This window comes from Anoplopoma fimbria, chromosome 16 (genome assembly GCF_027596085.1).
Source record: "Anoplopoma fimbria isolate UVic2021 breed Golden Eagle Sablefish chromosome 16, Afim_UVic_2022, whole genome shotgun sequence".
In the NCBI taxonomy this organism is placed as follows: domain Eukaryota; kingdom Metazoa; phylum Chordata; class Actinopteri; order Perciformes; family Anoplopomatidae; genus Anoplopoma; species Anoplopoma fimbria.
The window spans coordinates 23,125,131-23,142,088 of record NC_072464.1 but is presented as its reverse complement, the minus strand read 5'-3'; the positions used below and the strand labels follow the sequence as shown (position 1 = coordinate 23,142,088).

The following is a 16,958-nucleotide window of genomic DNA, read 5'->3' as shown; positions in this document are numbered from 1 at the left end:
ACACAGAGAGCAAAGGGAAAATGAGGGAGATAGAAACACACACACACACACACACACACTTTCTTTTCACAGGTACAATGAAATGGAAAAAGGCAGCAGAAACCAATAAGAGGAACAGAAAAGGATGGAAATGTTATTATGCTAATGTTGGACTTCAGGCTGAGGCTTCAACAGGAAAGTCGACGGCTGTTATGAGCTTTAACTCGGCCACTACAGGTTTCTATAAGATGAATTTTCCTCTTTTTTTAAAGATAGATTTGCTGCCTGTTAAAAGACAATTTCACCCCCGCTCACACACTCACACAGATATAAACGTATTGTCATGTTGAATCTGAGTGAAGCCACGTTGGGAATTAACACTAGGGCACCAGATTATGTAATAATAATAATAATAATGATGAAAGTGCAAGTACAGTTTGAACAACGGTGAAAACACCTGTGTGGGTGGACTGAATCTTAATACCAAAATACTTTTCCAGATCGAGTTGTTGCAGCATAAATCAGCAGTAAAATCAGATAAAGAATGTATTTGTTAAAAAATGTTTTTATTATCCATCCATCCGCTTATCCGGGGCCGGGTCAGCAAGCCAAGGAGGGTTTTTATTATCTGTTTTATAATAGAATAAGTAAGAATCCGAAATCGGCCACTCTGCAGAGTAATTTTATTTTTGGTACTTTTGCAAAACAAAGTATTTATTTTTTACTTGTAACAGAGTATTAATACACTCTGGTATCAGTAGTTAAGATCTTAATACTTCCTCCACCACTGCATCTGATTCTGCAGTTCCTCTCAGCACTACGAAGCGATTTAACTGGTTTCAAGGTAGCAGCTAGCTGCTGAACATAGTGGAGCTTCTGAATAGACTGATGTTTCTGCAGAAGTGGTGGAGACCAAAACAGAGCTAAAAAGGATGGTTACATTTATCAGGTGGCCACAAAAGCAGGGTTTCCTCCCAAAGTTTTGGTGACTTTTCAATCCCAGGAACTACTTTTCCTTCAGCATATGTTTTCTGCATTTCCACTTTATCTCTGTGGGTCTAACAGAGAAATGTTGACGTGTGAAAAGAGGCGGCTTCTTCACACGTTGTTTTTGCCCTCAACTATGCAACGTCGACGACGCCATAAAAACCAACACAAACAGGCATCTTTCATCATTTGTGCAACGCTGCAACGATACTGAGCCTGGAGGAGATTCAAGTCGTGCTGGCGGGATTTTGTTTCATAACGCCTGAAATACCAGACTAAAAGACAGTAAATTAATTTTACGAGCTATTGGGGAGATTTACAGACTGAGACAGACTCATGTGTTTCAGATATACTATACAATGCTTCGTGTTTGCATTTTTATGTAGGTTTAGTGTTTAATGTAGTGAGACCTTTTTTCAACCGATCTATAGGTAGAAAGAGTGAACGATCTGTCAATCAAGCCCAAGTTTGTTCCAGGCTGCTTGACTGCTGCTAAACTGTCTCCTTCTCACTTTATATTCCTGTCAGGTGAGCTCCCGGATGAAGGGAACAGTTCTCACTGACCTCTTCAGGTTGACCATGGCCCAGGGGATTCCTGTGGGGGTGTTGAAGGCAGGAAGTAGCTTCTCTGCTAGCTGGACCGCCTTCAGCTTAAATACCTAGAGACAGAGGGGGGAAAAAAAGGGTTAACTATAAGTTTGGTCAACTCTTTCTGTCATCACGTTCACTTGGAAGATTCTGCAGTCCATCAACCTTCCATGCTTAATATTCTCCTCACCGCTGAGAGGTACGAGCATAAAACAACTGCCAACCACCAAAACAAATGCATGATGGAGGCGAATAAGGCAGAGTGAGATGTCAGGAGACAAACGATAGCTAAATGATGGCCTCGGCGTGTCAGAGCCCAACAGATTTATGGTGGAGACCGGCAGACTAATATATGCAAAATCCCTTCCCTTTCAAACTGTGCTGCAGTCAAATGAAATGTTACTGTATCTCTGAATGTGTCGAGAAGAAACGCTCGGAGGTCAAACTACAGCGACTGAGCAGCGTGAGATACCAAAGTACATAGTCGGAGTCGGGTTTCTATTATCGTGACTGGCGTCTCGTTTAGATGGGCTGATGGGAGAGAAATGGACATGTGTTGGTTTAGAGATTCTTGCACTCGTCAGACAGATGAAGGCTCAAAAGAAAATCTGCTGCAGCCCTTGTTCTTTCCTCAGCATGCCAATCAAAGAGATAAAAAGAAACCAAAGTTAATATGCTGCATATGAGCATAATGCTGAAAGCTGGAAATGTAACTTTAACTGTGGATGGTGTAAAACTGCTCAGAAGACAAACAACTCTCAAACCAAGCTAGTAAATTGTATTAATGTTAAAGTGGCCACAGATAACCGTGGTCCCAAAGACAAGTGGATCAGATATGACAGAAAGGCCACCGCATCATCGAACAGACACTGAATCATAGATCTTTGTTACTGGCTTCTACTTTTAGCTTTAACTAGAATAGCTAGAGTAAAAAAAAAGGCTGACGCTAGCTTACGCTAATAGCCAAAAACCAACGAAGATGTTTGTTTCTGGCATCTAGCGTTTTCTTTAGTCAGCATTAGTAGCATTAGAAACATGGCCAATGCTTACTACCGCTAACAGCGAGAAACAAAGATAGATATTTGTTTGACTTCTAGTGTTGGCGTTAAAATGTTAGCATGGTTTGAGTAGGAAACATGGCTGACGGCTAAGGCTAACAGCGGGAAACAAAAGCAAATGTTTGTTCTGGCTTCGAGTGTAAGCTTTAGGAAGCATAGCTAGAGTTAGAAACATGGCCAATGAAAGTTAATGCGAACATTAAACTAAACTAGCTAACTAAACAAACATCTATGTTTGTTTTTGGCTTCTAGTGTCATCTCTGGCTAGCCTATCTAGGGTTAGAGACATGGCTGACACTACCTAACAAACTATTTTTCTGGCAACATGGCTCCCGCTAGCAGCCCAGCTAGTCTCCAGAGCAAGAAACATCTTTTGTTTTTCCTTGTTAACACTCTTTGCTTTGAAATACTGAATGTATTGACAATTTGTGTTATTCAATGAAAACATTTAATTTGAGGGACACCTGGCGAGTGTAATAAGCCTGCAAAACCATGACGCCTTGTTATGAAAGGTGTCACATCAATGCCCAAACAAAACATGAAAGCTTATGTAAAAAATAATCCAATTATTCACAGCATGAATTTCAAACCTTAATGGAAGTAAACGAGACACTCACAGCAGGACACAAACTGTACTGAGCTGCATTTTGGTTTTTGACGGTTGAGAAGCACACAGCAGTCACACAGATGAAAACACGGCCTTTCATGAACCACAGGCTTGGAAAATGATCGTAATCAAAATGAAAGAATTAACACAAGTGGTGCCCAAGGACAAAAATGGAGGTGACAAAGACGTACAGCAAACTGACATAAAAATGTGATGAATAAATAACAAAGAGAGTAGATCTGGTATTGTAATTGCATAAAACCTTGAGGAAAAGATACCTGGGTATCAATTTTGGCAAAAAGTCCAACTTTTGAGAAAAGTCAAAAAAGGTTGGGACAAAAAGTTTTACTTGACTTATAGTCTTTTTGCAAGAAGGAACATTTTGATCCAATATCCTACGATAAAAAACCTCCAATCTGGTGTTGCTCCCTACCAAAAAATGGTGCAAACTGCTTGAGGGACGATGAAATATGTTATAAAATTCCAGTTCTACTGCACAATGTTCAAGAAAATTGCAGCCTGCCAGCAAATAGGTGTATCCAAAAAAAAAGGTCCTTCCGCTTTACAAACAGCTCAAGTCTGCCTTTATAGGACGTTCAATCTCCACTTTGGCAATGTAGAAACTATATTCTACTTCTGAAGGACAGGTGTGGAATAAATGCTCAAAGAGTAGTCGTACAAGTTGCAGACAGCATTCAGCAGCGGCCACGGAGAGAAGCACTTCAACAGACGGAGGCTGATTCATCAACACAATCTGTCAGGGCTGAGCAGTTTTATAGAGCGACCAGATCTATGGAAAATTCCCGCTGTCTCGCAAAGTACGGGGGAGCGTTAACACATGGCGGTGTTTGCAGAATGCTTAAGCAGCCAGTGGGAACATCTTAGAGAGGACTTGGAGGTCAAACTGTGGAGCTAAACGTGGGACAAATAGACTCAGACGAGGGGGAGGAGGAGAGAGAACAATGCAGTCTAATGGATGTAAGAAAGAGATAGAGAAAGAGGCCTGGGTGGGAGGAGGATATGAAGCGCATGAACGGGAAGGGAGAAATATTAGTGGGGATGATTAAAGGAAGCAATGGAGATGACAAATGAATAATGACGTATATGAAGCATAAAGCAAGCTTGCTCATGGGGGGTTCTCTTAATGTTTGGTCTCTGTAAAAAGAAGAGAGTACAGTCTAGATCTGCTCTACATGAAAAGCGTTACGCGATAACTTCTGTTGTGATTGGTCGTCGTATAAATATAACTGACTTGAATATAAATGGCGGCAGACAAAACACGAGATAAGACTGTAACTTTCTGCAAAATGCAAACAAATACCAACAAGTGAGGTTTTACTGGATCTCTTTGCGCCCTCGTCTTCTGCAACAGTATAACAGAAACTGACTGGAAAATTAGCGGCATCTACCGCTTATATCGGTGATGGCCAAAGCCATCTTGGATTTTGGTTGTCGCCATCTTGACTATTTGTCAGACGCCGTACGTCTCTGTCAGAGACCTGTCAATCACTGTGTAGCCCCGCCCTAAAGCATAAACTGCTTTATGGTCTCTAAATGGAGCATCATTTCCTAAATGAACATCATGCTGTATTGAAGAAGACTTGAAACTAGAGATTGAGACCATAAACTCATGTTTACAATGTTTACTGAGGGAATAAATCAAGAGAGAAGTAGAGTCATTTTCTCATAGACTTCTATACAACCAGAGGAGTCGCCCCCTGGTGGACAGGAGAGAGAATGCAGCTTTAAGACATGAAGCATTGGTTTCACTTTTCAGAACTGCCTGCGATGGACCAACTCCTAATATTTGCATAAGAATAATGGATGGAAACGTGCATTAATTAGCATTTTCCTTTACAGATTTCCTGAATATTCAATAATGTTTTTTAGCTACATTTAGATGGAAACCTGGTTAGAGAGAATGAGTAGGGTTTGGGTGAAAATAAATATATGGTAAGCGAGTTTTAAAATATAAAAGTTTTCCTTTAGAGTAACGGAACGTCACTACGAGATGCTTCAACTAAGTAAAGCAAAGTTATTTATCAGTTTGAGCAAAACCAGGACAGAACACAAAGTCTTATGAAGACACCACCCTCTCATGGCTCCACCTCAGACTGAAAATGTCCATGTGGCGAACTGAAGAAGGCATCTGTTTGTGTGTGTGCTGGGTCCCGGTGTGTGTAGTCCTGTCCAATCATAATAAACCTCTCCATTGATTTCTGGCCTGTCTCCCTCGGCCCGCTAACAAACTCCACTGACTTTTATTGGCGATCCTGCTGCTGATGTCATCAAGCAGGGACAGGATCCAAACGAGCCATCAGAGGAGACTCTACAGTTTATGATAATCATCTTCCTTCATCTCAAAACGGAAATCTAAGTTGACTGAGACCAAAACAAGTGACAAACAATGGCAACACCCTGCTCTAAAATTGATCAATTGATTAAAAATGAATCATCGTCTGGCGTTCCCCGACTTCTCTCCATCACTCTCCCCCAGGTCTGACAGCTTTAGTGTTCGGCCTTTTAAAATGCATTAAAAGCACACTTCAAAATTGATCACGGAGGGATGCGCGCTCTCCGTGAACACACACACACACACACACACACACACACACACACACACACGCACACGCACACGCACAAATTTGAACTTATCTCATGAGCGTTTTCTTTTCCTTTTTACAGTTTGTCCACCAAAAAGCGCCGATTTGAAGGAATCTTTATCAAAAATTGTTGATGTTATGCGTTTGTTAAGTTAACATTCATCAAAACATCTACTATTATTTACGGTATTTGTCTAGAAGTGCAGAATTTATTGAGCCTTAATACTTCTCCTCTTCTGCCTTTTCCCATTTATCTCTCTTTTCTTTATTCCCCCATTAGCAGCGTCTCATCTTTCTCTCGACAGCCAACTTCTCTTTTTCCAATTAATCTTTTCTGCATTCTCTCCCTCTTTCAGGATTAGCGGAGCCCCGAGGCTGCCGAGTTGTTTGTTTCGATGGGCTAAAGTTCCCAGAAAGCTGCAGGGACAGATGAGGAGGTCAGAGAGGGTCGCAGGCTGGGTTTTTGAGAATGATGTAAACACACAGCCAAGGTGAGAGGTTTGAAATAAAAAATGTATTGCGAAGGTCGTGTAAGGAGCTTTGGATGGATCCGGCCAAATGACACATGGATGCTTGGTTCCCGTTGGACGCTGTAATCCGCCACTCAAACACGTCCTAAACTCGGCCAATGATCCCGTTATTACACATGAGGAAGTCATTTGTTAAGCTGTGAGCAGCTGGGAGAGACTGAAACCGTTGTGAAGCAGACGAGGCTCTGATAGATACGAGAGTCTGGACGGAAACACAGTGTACAAGAGGGGAAAAGGTCACATGTCGAAATTACAAGAAACCATTTTAAACTGAAAATGTAGATTTCTTCATATTATATTGATTCATTAACATTTCTGTCTCAAAGCCTTGTTTTCAATCACATATAATCAGATTATGAATAATGAATGTATTGGTGTAACAACCCTGTTTTTTTGTGTGTAATGTTGACCTATTCTAATGAAGAATAGCCGCTAACTAAGCTATGCTAATTCAGTGATAAACACATTTTGTTTCCTGTATTTTCCGCACTAAAAATTCCAATATTTTTGCTGCTTCTACTCCTTCCTCCTGGAGTATTTGTAGACTTGTTTTTATTTAGTAATAGCTGCTAACAAACTCCACTAATTGAGTGATTAACACATTTATTTTCTTATTATTTTCACAATAAATGTCCCCTATTATTTAGTTATTCAAAAGCTTTTATTATGAAGCAGTAAAATCAGGAAATGTTGTTCTCTTATCAATTTGCAGGCCGCGGTAACGTCATCTGGCGTGCACATCTTAACCAGCTTCACTACAGCGACCATAAAGTCTCTCCTGACCCAAAAAACATCTCCCTAACAATCACACTGAGTGAGAATAACTAATTCATACTACCAAATGACTTAATAAGATCATCGTTCTTCACACTGCTACCATGCATCTGTTCATACGTCTCACGCTGTTCACTGCAGCAGACACACACAGTCTCTGGTGAAGGCAGCAGGTCACTGTCGACGTGTAATGGAGCCTCCTAAAGGGATTAAGGGCCAGACTGTGAAATGTATTGAATGCAGCCGCTCGGTAAGAAGGGCCCCGAGGGCCGGCAGGAGCGACGGGATTAAGTCACCCGCCGTGTGTGTGTCGTTTCAATACTGTGTCATGCCACTTTGCCTCAGCCGATCCATATTTCTCATTTTGTTTAGCATCCAGTGCATCAAAAGGCCCAAAGATTAGTCGCCATGGAGACGACGTCAAACAAGCTGCATGGTAACACTGACTGCTGTCAGCTCTGACACATATTTTGCGTCGTGCATGAACCCTCTGAACGCAGAAGTTTTTTCTCTTGTCACAGTTTATTCTCGGTGGCCTTGCAACAGAGTCCTGCATCTCTATGGAAACAGCACAACCATGGCCAGTGGTAACGAGAACTCAAACATCTCTTTGGTGCAGTTAGAATGTCATAAATCATGAAAAAGAATAAAATGAAAGTTGAATTGCTTAAATAATATATTTAACAAGAATTGGAAAACACTGGAACCTATATATCCAACCTGTTATCAAGTGTCTACAAGTGTTACCAATGCTGGAAAAAAAGAAAAGGCCCTACATGCTTTATATTAAACAATCCACATTTTTACAGCCTCTCCTCTCTGTGTTCAGCAGCCTGAAGTTCAGTCAAAGTTTCACAGAATTTTTGTCACATGACTGTTGGTCTCAGATGAATCAATCATGGCTTCCTAGGTGCGCTGAAGAGCTCAGAATGTAATGTTTTTAACAGAAACTGGTTAAACCAAACGGTGTATTTGGGGCAAGAGTTGAAATAAAACATGTAGGACTTTTTGTTGATGAAATATAACAATTTTAAGCTTTGTTTTGCTTGCTTTTTCTGACGGAAGCGTTCCTCACACATGTTTTCAGGACAATCATGAAGATGGTAACAACGTTTTGAAGAAAACATGCTTTTTAATCTGCCGTCAGGGTTATGGGTTTCATAGTGTTAATGGAAATTACTTTTTGAAAAGGGTCTGACTGTCCTTCATATTCCTGTTTTTGCAGTGGAAGTCCCCACCTGATGTGCTCGTACTGCATTATCCCTCCAGACTCTCCTCTTTTTGAACGTTACCGTCTTCCCCCCCTGAGGACGGCTGGAAATAGAACAAAGCTCAACCTTTTTTTTATTCATATACTAAAATGTAAGTGTGGGACATCCACTAGAGTAATGTGAACGTCTGTCTGGAATATCTGCAGCAGCATGTTGTGATAACGAGGCGTTAAGTTTAAAACATTTTTGGGCACTTCCTCTTGTGGACGTCCAGTAGAAACGACTGTACACATCTGCATGCAGTAAGACAAATGGTTTCCTTCATGTCCCACTCTACATCCCTCTCGTCTTTCCCCTCATTAACTTCATTCTCTACCTCCTCTCAGTTTTTTCCCCTCCTGTACTCAGTGCATGGTCCATTTCCCCTCATCTCTCTGCTTGTCATCTCCATTTCTAAATTCTCTCACTCTTCTTCTGTCCTCTACACCCATTTCTGTCTCTTCTCCACACCTCTCCGACTTAATCTCGTTTGGTCTTTTAACCTCGTCGCCCTTCCAACTCTCCTCCCTCTGTGACTTTAGCAACGCGGTTGAATCAAACTGTTACAATTTAAAGTGAGATAGATGGCTTGTGATGTCCCTCAGGTTTTTATGGGCACGGTGAGCCATTTCTTCGCAGAATTGAATTCATAAAGCTGTGATGAAATTAAAATTTTCTCTGCCAGTTGTTCCACCATCTTCCAGTGTGCCTGCTGGCAGAACAGCAGCCACTTACTGAGCATGTCATCACAGCAATATCTGCGAGGAGCAAAAGGACTCCCAGAGGAAGCTCGACGTCTGTCGCTGGAAACAACTGGGGAGGCCTCAGTATGAGCTGCTCTCTTACCGGCAGGAATGTTCCAAGTTTTTGTCTTTGAGTATTTCTTACTGTTAATTGCAACATTTTGGTCGCCCACAAATCAGTCAGTGTTTTGTTGTAATTGGGGACGGTAAAAATGACAATCTCAAGCCTTCAAAACGTTCGTCCACAAACCAATGAGTGACGCCCCTGTGACTATGTCTTCTTCTAATATACAGTCTATCTATTGAGACCATAAACTCATGTTTACAATGTTTACTGAGGGAATAAATCAAGAGAGAAGTAGAGTCATTTTCTCATAGACTTCTATACAACCAGAGGAGTCGCCCCCTGATGGACACTAGAGAGAATGCAGCTTTAGGACAGGAAGCACTGGATTCTCTTTTCAGACCCGGAGTTTTCCGCCTGATAAAAACTGATTTGTTCACTTCTTCAACTATTCTGCACACTGCATCCTAACAGAAAGCCCAGTCTTAAATAGACAAAACCCAAACAGTCTTTTTATCCTAAAAGAGGATGTGCTAACAAGCTGCTTTCTACTTTAGTTCATCAGTTGGTGAATAAGGAGACTTTCACTCCATTTGCGAACCTGTTGGATCCAGAGTGGAAAGCCTCACATTGCTGTTATGATAAAGTGATCAAATGTTCATAAATATCTTTCATCTCTTTGAATTGCTCTGCTCTCCCCGGAGAAAAATCCCAGTTCATTCCTCTCCCTACATGTTTGCACCGTCTCGAGTTGTGAAATGTGTCGCATCTCTAAAAAGTTAGCTAATTCATAGTGATGGCGACGGTAGCCGGTCCCCCCTCCATCCTTTCATCCCGTGTGTGTCGCTGTGACTTCCTGCTGGGCAGCGGCGGTGTGGCAGTTAGTCATGCCCTGAATTGGTTTGACGGGTTCAGCGTTTGACAAAAAAAAGAAAAAAACGAGAGGGGAATCAAACGCTCCCTGGTGAGATCAAACAACCCTCCAGTGTATGTACTGCAGTCAAATACATCCACGGATTACAGACAGCTGAGCTCTAAATCACAGCACAAACATGACAGAACCAGGCGGCAACATCCGGTTCTGTCAAGTGAACACAATGCAGAAGTGTCTTAAAGCTGCATTCTCTCTACTGACCATCAGGGGGCGACTCCTCTGGTTGTATAGAAGTCTATGAGAAAATGACTCTACTTCTCTCTTGATTTATTCCCTCAGTAAACATTGTAAACATGAGTTTATGGTCTCAATCTCTAGTTTCAAGTCTTCTTCAATACAGCATGATGTTCATTTAGTAAATGATGCTCCATTTAGAGTCAAACAGACCATAAAGCAGGGGATGCTTTAGGGCGGGGCTACACACTGATTGACAGGTCGACACCAGAGACTCCTTCACATTCCAAATATGGTCACTTCTGTTCATTCGTTAGGAAAAAACAACATGGCGATGTCCGTCATCGAAGATGACGATGTTGAAATCGCCGAAATCATGACGACTACGTCCACTTCTTATTTACAGTCTATGGACAGAACGTAAAAAAAAGTAAGCAGAAAATACATGAGTCGGATTGAGAGGATGAAGGAGCGAGACTGACAAGAATCTGAGAGAAAGAGCGAGAAAACCGTACAGGAGAGAGGCTTCAAATTACAGATTTGGCAGAAACAAAAGGTGTGTTCTTCGTTTTTCACAACACTTCTGTGTCGTCTTTCACCTCTATTGTTCTCTCTGTTTGGCTCCGTCTCTTGCGGTCCCCATACTAACTTTTTCCCTTTGTTTCTGCCTCCCACTTCCTTCCACGCTCTCCTCCCTCCTTGGCCTTCCTTCATGTTCAACCCTCTCTCCCTCTAATTTCCTCTCTGGTTATCCTTCACCGACCACCATCATTATCTCTACCCCCCTCCTCCTCTTCATTTGCTGTTCCATTTCTGTCATTCTCCAATCTCTTTATCTCCTTCCAATCCCTCCCTTTATCCGTCCACGGGGCGGTTGCAGCGTTTATGCCCGCGGAGTCTGCAGCTTTTCTCTCAGACCTCCTCATCCCATTATCCTACATTACAGAGCTCGGCTTGCTCCACTGACCTTCTCCCTACTCTGTGCAATCTGCTGTTCCTGGCTCAAAATGTCCATGTGGTTCCATCCTTCCAGCACTTCCCCGTTTTGTTTGTTTGTTTGTTTGTTTGTTTGTTTGTTTGTTTGAATGAACAAAAAGCATGCATAGCCCAAAGAAGAAAACTTTATACCAGCTGTGTGCAAACATCAGGCCACACGGAGAAAAAGTATAAAGTCCTTTGTACACTTAAATCTGCAGTAAGATCATTTTATCTCTTTTAAATGTCCTCCACCAGTAAATACCACTCCTATTGGGAACATAGACTGGATATAGAAAGTGGTTGTAGTCAGCGTGACATCACCCATTTGGTGACATTTGGAGATTGTAATTTTGGCCGTTGCCATCTTGTTTTCTTTGGGAACCAGAAGTGACACGAGAGGGTGGGGCTATGTACAACCGAACGCTGAATAAGACATTTTTAGGATGAATTGAAAAGACACTGAAAGGGTTAAAGTTGTAAGACGAAAACACGCACAACCCCCAGAGCGGACAAACGCCGTGGTAACGACCTATCAATCAGTGTGTAGCCCCGCCCTAAAGCATCCCCTGCTTTATGGTCTGTTTGACTCTAAATGGAGCTTCATTTACTAAATGAACATCATGCTGTATTGAAGAAGACTTGAAACTAGAGATTGAGACCATAAACTCATGTCAAAGTTTAATCGTTTGTTTCTTAAAGGTGTAGAACGGACAAAATCCAATGAAAGTGTTGTTATGTGAGCAGAGCAAAGTTTGTTCCAGTTTTGTGCTAAGCTAGGCTAAAAGTGATAGTCATATTCCTATCTGACTGTTTGAAAGACAGTTAAGAAGCATATTTAGCAAAATATTGGAGTGGTAGTGTCTTAGGTGCCGTTTACATTCACTAAATTGGTTATGGGATTTGTAAGATATTTACTAAGGTGCCAAATGCAGCATAAATGCCAAGAGGGAGAAACATGTACTATATGCAAATATCTTCCACTTAATTGACACTTTTTTTTGTTTTAGCATCAAATGTGGTCTAACAACCAAAGAGTAATGTCTCAGACTGGAGAAAAAACCACCAAGCAAATATGGACAAACTGTGACAGCTGCTAAGTTTCTGTATCAAAAAGAAAAAAGAGGAAGGTAAACACACCGGTGTGCTAATGAGCTGCAGGTGTTTGGCAGAACAAACTCAAGAAGGAAAAAAGACACAATACGCCGAAAGAGCTGCAAGAAGAAAAAGCGGACAAAACATTTGTGTTGGATTGGAAGAGTTTTGTTTTCCCTGTTTCTCTTTCTTTCTTGTCAAGTTTCTCCTCCTGCCAGTAAACGTAGCCGATGACTTTATAGAATCATCTGTTGTTATCCCAAAGCTCTACCTCCTGCTGCTCTGAAAGTTTTCTGCTCTTCCAAGAAAATTTACATATAGATAATCTGGAGGGACTTGATGACCAATAAACTCCAACTTGTCTTGTGTATCTGCACATCACAGAAGCTACTAATTAGCAGAAAAACAACGCCCAAAATATCGGCCAGCTAACTTTTTGTTTTGTTATCATTTCATATGTATCGACACAGGTCTACATCTCGTGGTGTGAAAAGTGTGAAAGAACAAACTGTCTCGCGATTTTTATGCCTCCACCAACCAGTCCTGTTGCATTTTACATCCTCGTCAGTTCAAAATGTCTTCGCCTCATCATTTTATTAATCTAATCTAATCTAATCTAATCTAATCTAATCTAATAAACCCATTTTTGAGTCAAGGTGGACGTTTGTGCCAAATATTAACAAATTGAACACAATTAAAATCTGAATGGAACAAATTTGAGGTCCCAATGTCCTCTGGACACCAAAATCCAACCACTTCAACCTCGAGTAGAAAGACATTTCCTCCAGGCCTTCCTGAGATATCGAGTTCACGAGAAAGGATGGACGGATGGACAACCCAAACCATTATGCCTCACTACACATCTGTCGTGGACACTATTAAAATGATGAAAAGCTTTAGGGATAAAAGACCAGAGGACATGGAGGAGGGAGGGAAATGGCAAGCAGTGATGGAGTTCTCAAGGAGAGAAGAGGAGCTCCAAAACCAGACTAGCAAGAGAAAAAGAGTACCATTTACTGTTTCAAAGATGAAAGGAGGTAAAGGAGTAAAGGGGGTGAGAGCAGGGAGGATACAAAGTAAATACTAAAAGTAAAGACAAGAGGAAGTAAAACAGAAGAAAGCTGGAGAAAAAAGTTTGGGGTGGAGACAAAGAAAGAAGGAGGAAACAAACTTAATGAAGCAAATAGAAAAAAAGTTTTGTGGAAAAAAGTCAGGAAATCTGAGAAAGAGAGGGAGCAAAAACAAACTGAAAAGGCCTCAGAGGTAAAGAGAAACGAGGAAGGCAAAGAGAGGATATTATGAAAGAAGGGTAATTAGGAGAAAGTAAAATTAATAGGAAGGACAGATGAGAATGGAGACAAGAAAAACAAGATTAAAAACAAACAGAAAAGGAGGAGACAAGATGATTGAGGAGAGGAGAGCTGAGAAAGAAAAACAAGATAATGAACACAGATGAAAAGGAAAGGAGGAGAGGACAAGATGGACAAATCAAGGAGGAGGGGGAGGAGATAAAAAATAAAACTAGAGAAATTGCAGCACAGAGACGAGAGAAAGAAAAGGAGATGATCGGAGCAGAAGCGTGAAAAGGGAGGAGAAGGTGAGGAGGAAGTCAGAGGAAGAGGTAGAAACAGAAGGAGAGACTAAAAAGAACAAAGTCGTGGACAGACAGAGGAGTAAACACAATCCATCACTGCTCCGCCTCCTCTCTCCAGGACCAACAACTCCTCCTCCTCCTCCTCCTCCTGAATGCTGATTTCCGACTTTCTTTCTGAATCACAGTTTTCTTTTCTCTTTGTTGTGTTTCTTTCTCTCTTGTTTTCGGTTTTGCGTCATTTTCCTCCTGTTGTTTGTCTGATGAGAAGATTGCTGCCTTGAGAATCTTTTATCACTTCTGTTTTGTCATTTACAGCAGCTCTCCAATGTCGCGTTTATAGTTCTAAGAATGTCATAAAGAGCTTGTTTCTGATCTCTGATGTGATTAAAGTTACTGTGAGGAACTTTAATCTGGTTCTGGATCAGTCTCAGTTTAGTCCTGATCCTCTACAGACCTCCATCAGTAAACAGACCATCAGAGAGAAGATCGTCTGTTTCTATAAAGTTATTCTTAAAGCTCGTCATCGGAGCCACCGGGTCGGATTCTGGAGAAACCAGATGAGATCATGAAGGTTCACCAGAAACTCCTTCAGACCAGACTCCAGCAGAGACCAGTCCACCGTGGACAGACCCAGATCCAGCAGAGACCAGTCCACCGTGGACAGACCCAGATCCAGCAGAGACCAGTCCACCGTGGACAGACCCAGATCCAGCAGAGACCAGTCCACCGTGGACAGACCCAGATCCAGCAGAGACCAGTCCACCGTGGACAGACCCAGATCCAGCAGAGACCAGTCCACCGTGGACAGATCCAGATTTCTAACCTCTGACTCACTTCTCTCTTCATTTCCCTTTCATCTCTTCCTCTGTTTTCTCTCTCTGTCTTCTTGGACACTAATGTCGGCCCTCCCACCCTCAATCTCCCTCCTTTTTTCCCACAACCCACTGCTTCTATTAATCGCACGACTGTACTCCAATGAGTGACTGAGTATGATTCCTTTTTGGGGAGAAGAAGTGTAATCGAGCGAGGGAATTGGAGGGAAAGAGTGGAGAATAGGAGTGACTTTAAGTTTTGCTTTTGGGCATTCAGTTTCAAAAAGCCAACCCACAACCTTTTGCATAACTTTCAACTCCAGAGGCGTTATTACCCGTAGGAGTGAGCCGAACTTGTAGGTGATTAGATCAGCATTTACAGATTTTTATTGCTTTTACCACCTACAGATGACTAATAGGTTCTCTGCTTTGTTAAAGCAGCTGATGAGGAGAACATTTAAAGAGCTGTTAATGGTATTTGCTTCAAAAGCGGGGGAAAAAAGAAGCAGCTATTCTGAGAATGAAAATCACATTTTTTTTTATTCAGGAACACCTTCTCTTCTGAACTTTAATTTTACACTCCGAGTGTCAGAACACTCTTGTTTTTTTAGGAAACACTGTTCAAGTCCGCGATTTCTAATTAGCTTTCCTTTCTATTTTTTTAATTAATAAATCATGACTGGCAAGAAAATACCTGCTATTATTTATTCCGCTTCACTAGTGTGAAATGAAGCTGAATAAAGACTAATGAGTTCATTTTAACTCCGAGACAAACAGCTTCCTCAACTTTTAATGTAGTTCTGAAGCAAAGGTGAGGTACGCAGCTATAAACGATGATTAATAATAATAATTATAATCATTTTTATGGTCCGTAAATGTGGAAATTTGCCTTTAGCTTCACAGGCTGCTTAAAAAAACATCATATTGATTCCCAATACACACAATCTATAGCACTGAAGTGTGATAGTGTTTATACATTTAGCAAAGTTATGGTCGTGTTTTGGTATCAAAAACATCTTCCAGAAGGCAGTTTTATGAAATCTTTAAAAAGAGGACGAAGAGGATGAGACAATTTTTCGGGTTTCTTGTTTCACCTGTTTTTGCACATAAACCTCCCAGTTTTATTGCTCTTTCCCAGTAGTATAACTGGCCATCTGTTTATAAGGACATTTTAATAGTTAAAACCCTTTAAACAAGACTTCTATAAAGTGTTCTCTCTTATATCGTATGAATCCTATTTCCTGATAAGATACAAGCTCTGCATTGCGTTTGTATATATATATATATAAAAGGTGTTCTGTGTGGGCTGTAAAACTTCCTTAACTCCTCTATGAAAAGATACTTTGGGGATATTTCCCTTTCTTTTCTCAACACTCTGCCTGAGCCCCATGGATGCAAGTAAACCTGACTGATGCCTTGAATCATCAACTTTTAGTCGGCAGACCAAACTGTTATTGATGTTGGTTTTTCCCATTAACAACTGCATGTTTTCAGTATTTTAAGGGTGCGGTATGGGGCATTTTTACCGCTGTGGTAACAAGAACATAGAAACAAAAAGACAGGACACTGATCAGGCTTCATAGAGCCCACACTGTAAATCATTAAATGTGTTTTCAGGCAATATTTTAACTACTCGGTGGGTACTTGCAAAAACCACATGAAATTATAATGGAGAGCACAGTGGATGTGGGCGTTGCACTGAACACATATTTGATGTATCTGCTCCCATTACAGAGGGGGCAGTGCTTGGCCGGGCATGAAAACTGGAGTGGATGGGATGGAGAGAAAAAAGAGAGATACATTCAACTTACACCAGCTCCTTAACCAAGAGCCAGTATATGCCTGCTGGCTTTAATGGGAACAGAGGAGAGGACGGATAAGAGGAGACGAAAAGGAAGAGGAAAGGATGGATGAGAGGAGATGAAAAGAAGAGGAGAGGATGGATGAGAGGAGATGAAAAAAGAAAGAGGATGATGAGAGGAGATGGAAAACAAGAGGAGAGGATGGAAGAGAGGAGACAAAAAGAAGAGGAGAGGATTGATGAGAGAAGATGTAAAAGCAGATGAGAGGATGGATGAGAGGAGACGAAAAAGAAGAGGAGAATGTTGCAAAGAGGAGATGAAAAAGAAGAGGAGAGGATGGATGAGAGGAGGCAAAAAGAAGAGGAGAGGATGGATGAGAGGAGATGGAA

The 16,958-nt window shown here is 41.4% G+C and overlaps 1 protein-coding gene across 1 annotated transcript in view; it reads right to left on the bottom strand.

Moving 5' to 3' along the window:
* Positions 1 to 16,958, bottom strand: part of man1a2 (mannosidase, alpha, class 1A, member 2) — a 119,967-nt gene that overhangs the window by 26,850 nt on the left and 76,159 nt on the right. Inside the window, exon 7 of the mRNA XM_054615400.1 lies at positions 1,531 to 1,625. Within this exon, the coding sequence (XP_054471375.1) occupies positions 1,531 to 1,625 (95 nt within the window). The remainder of the gene's footprint in view (positions 1 to 1,530; positions 1,626 to 16,958) is intronic.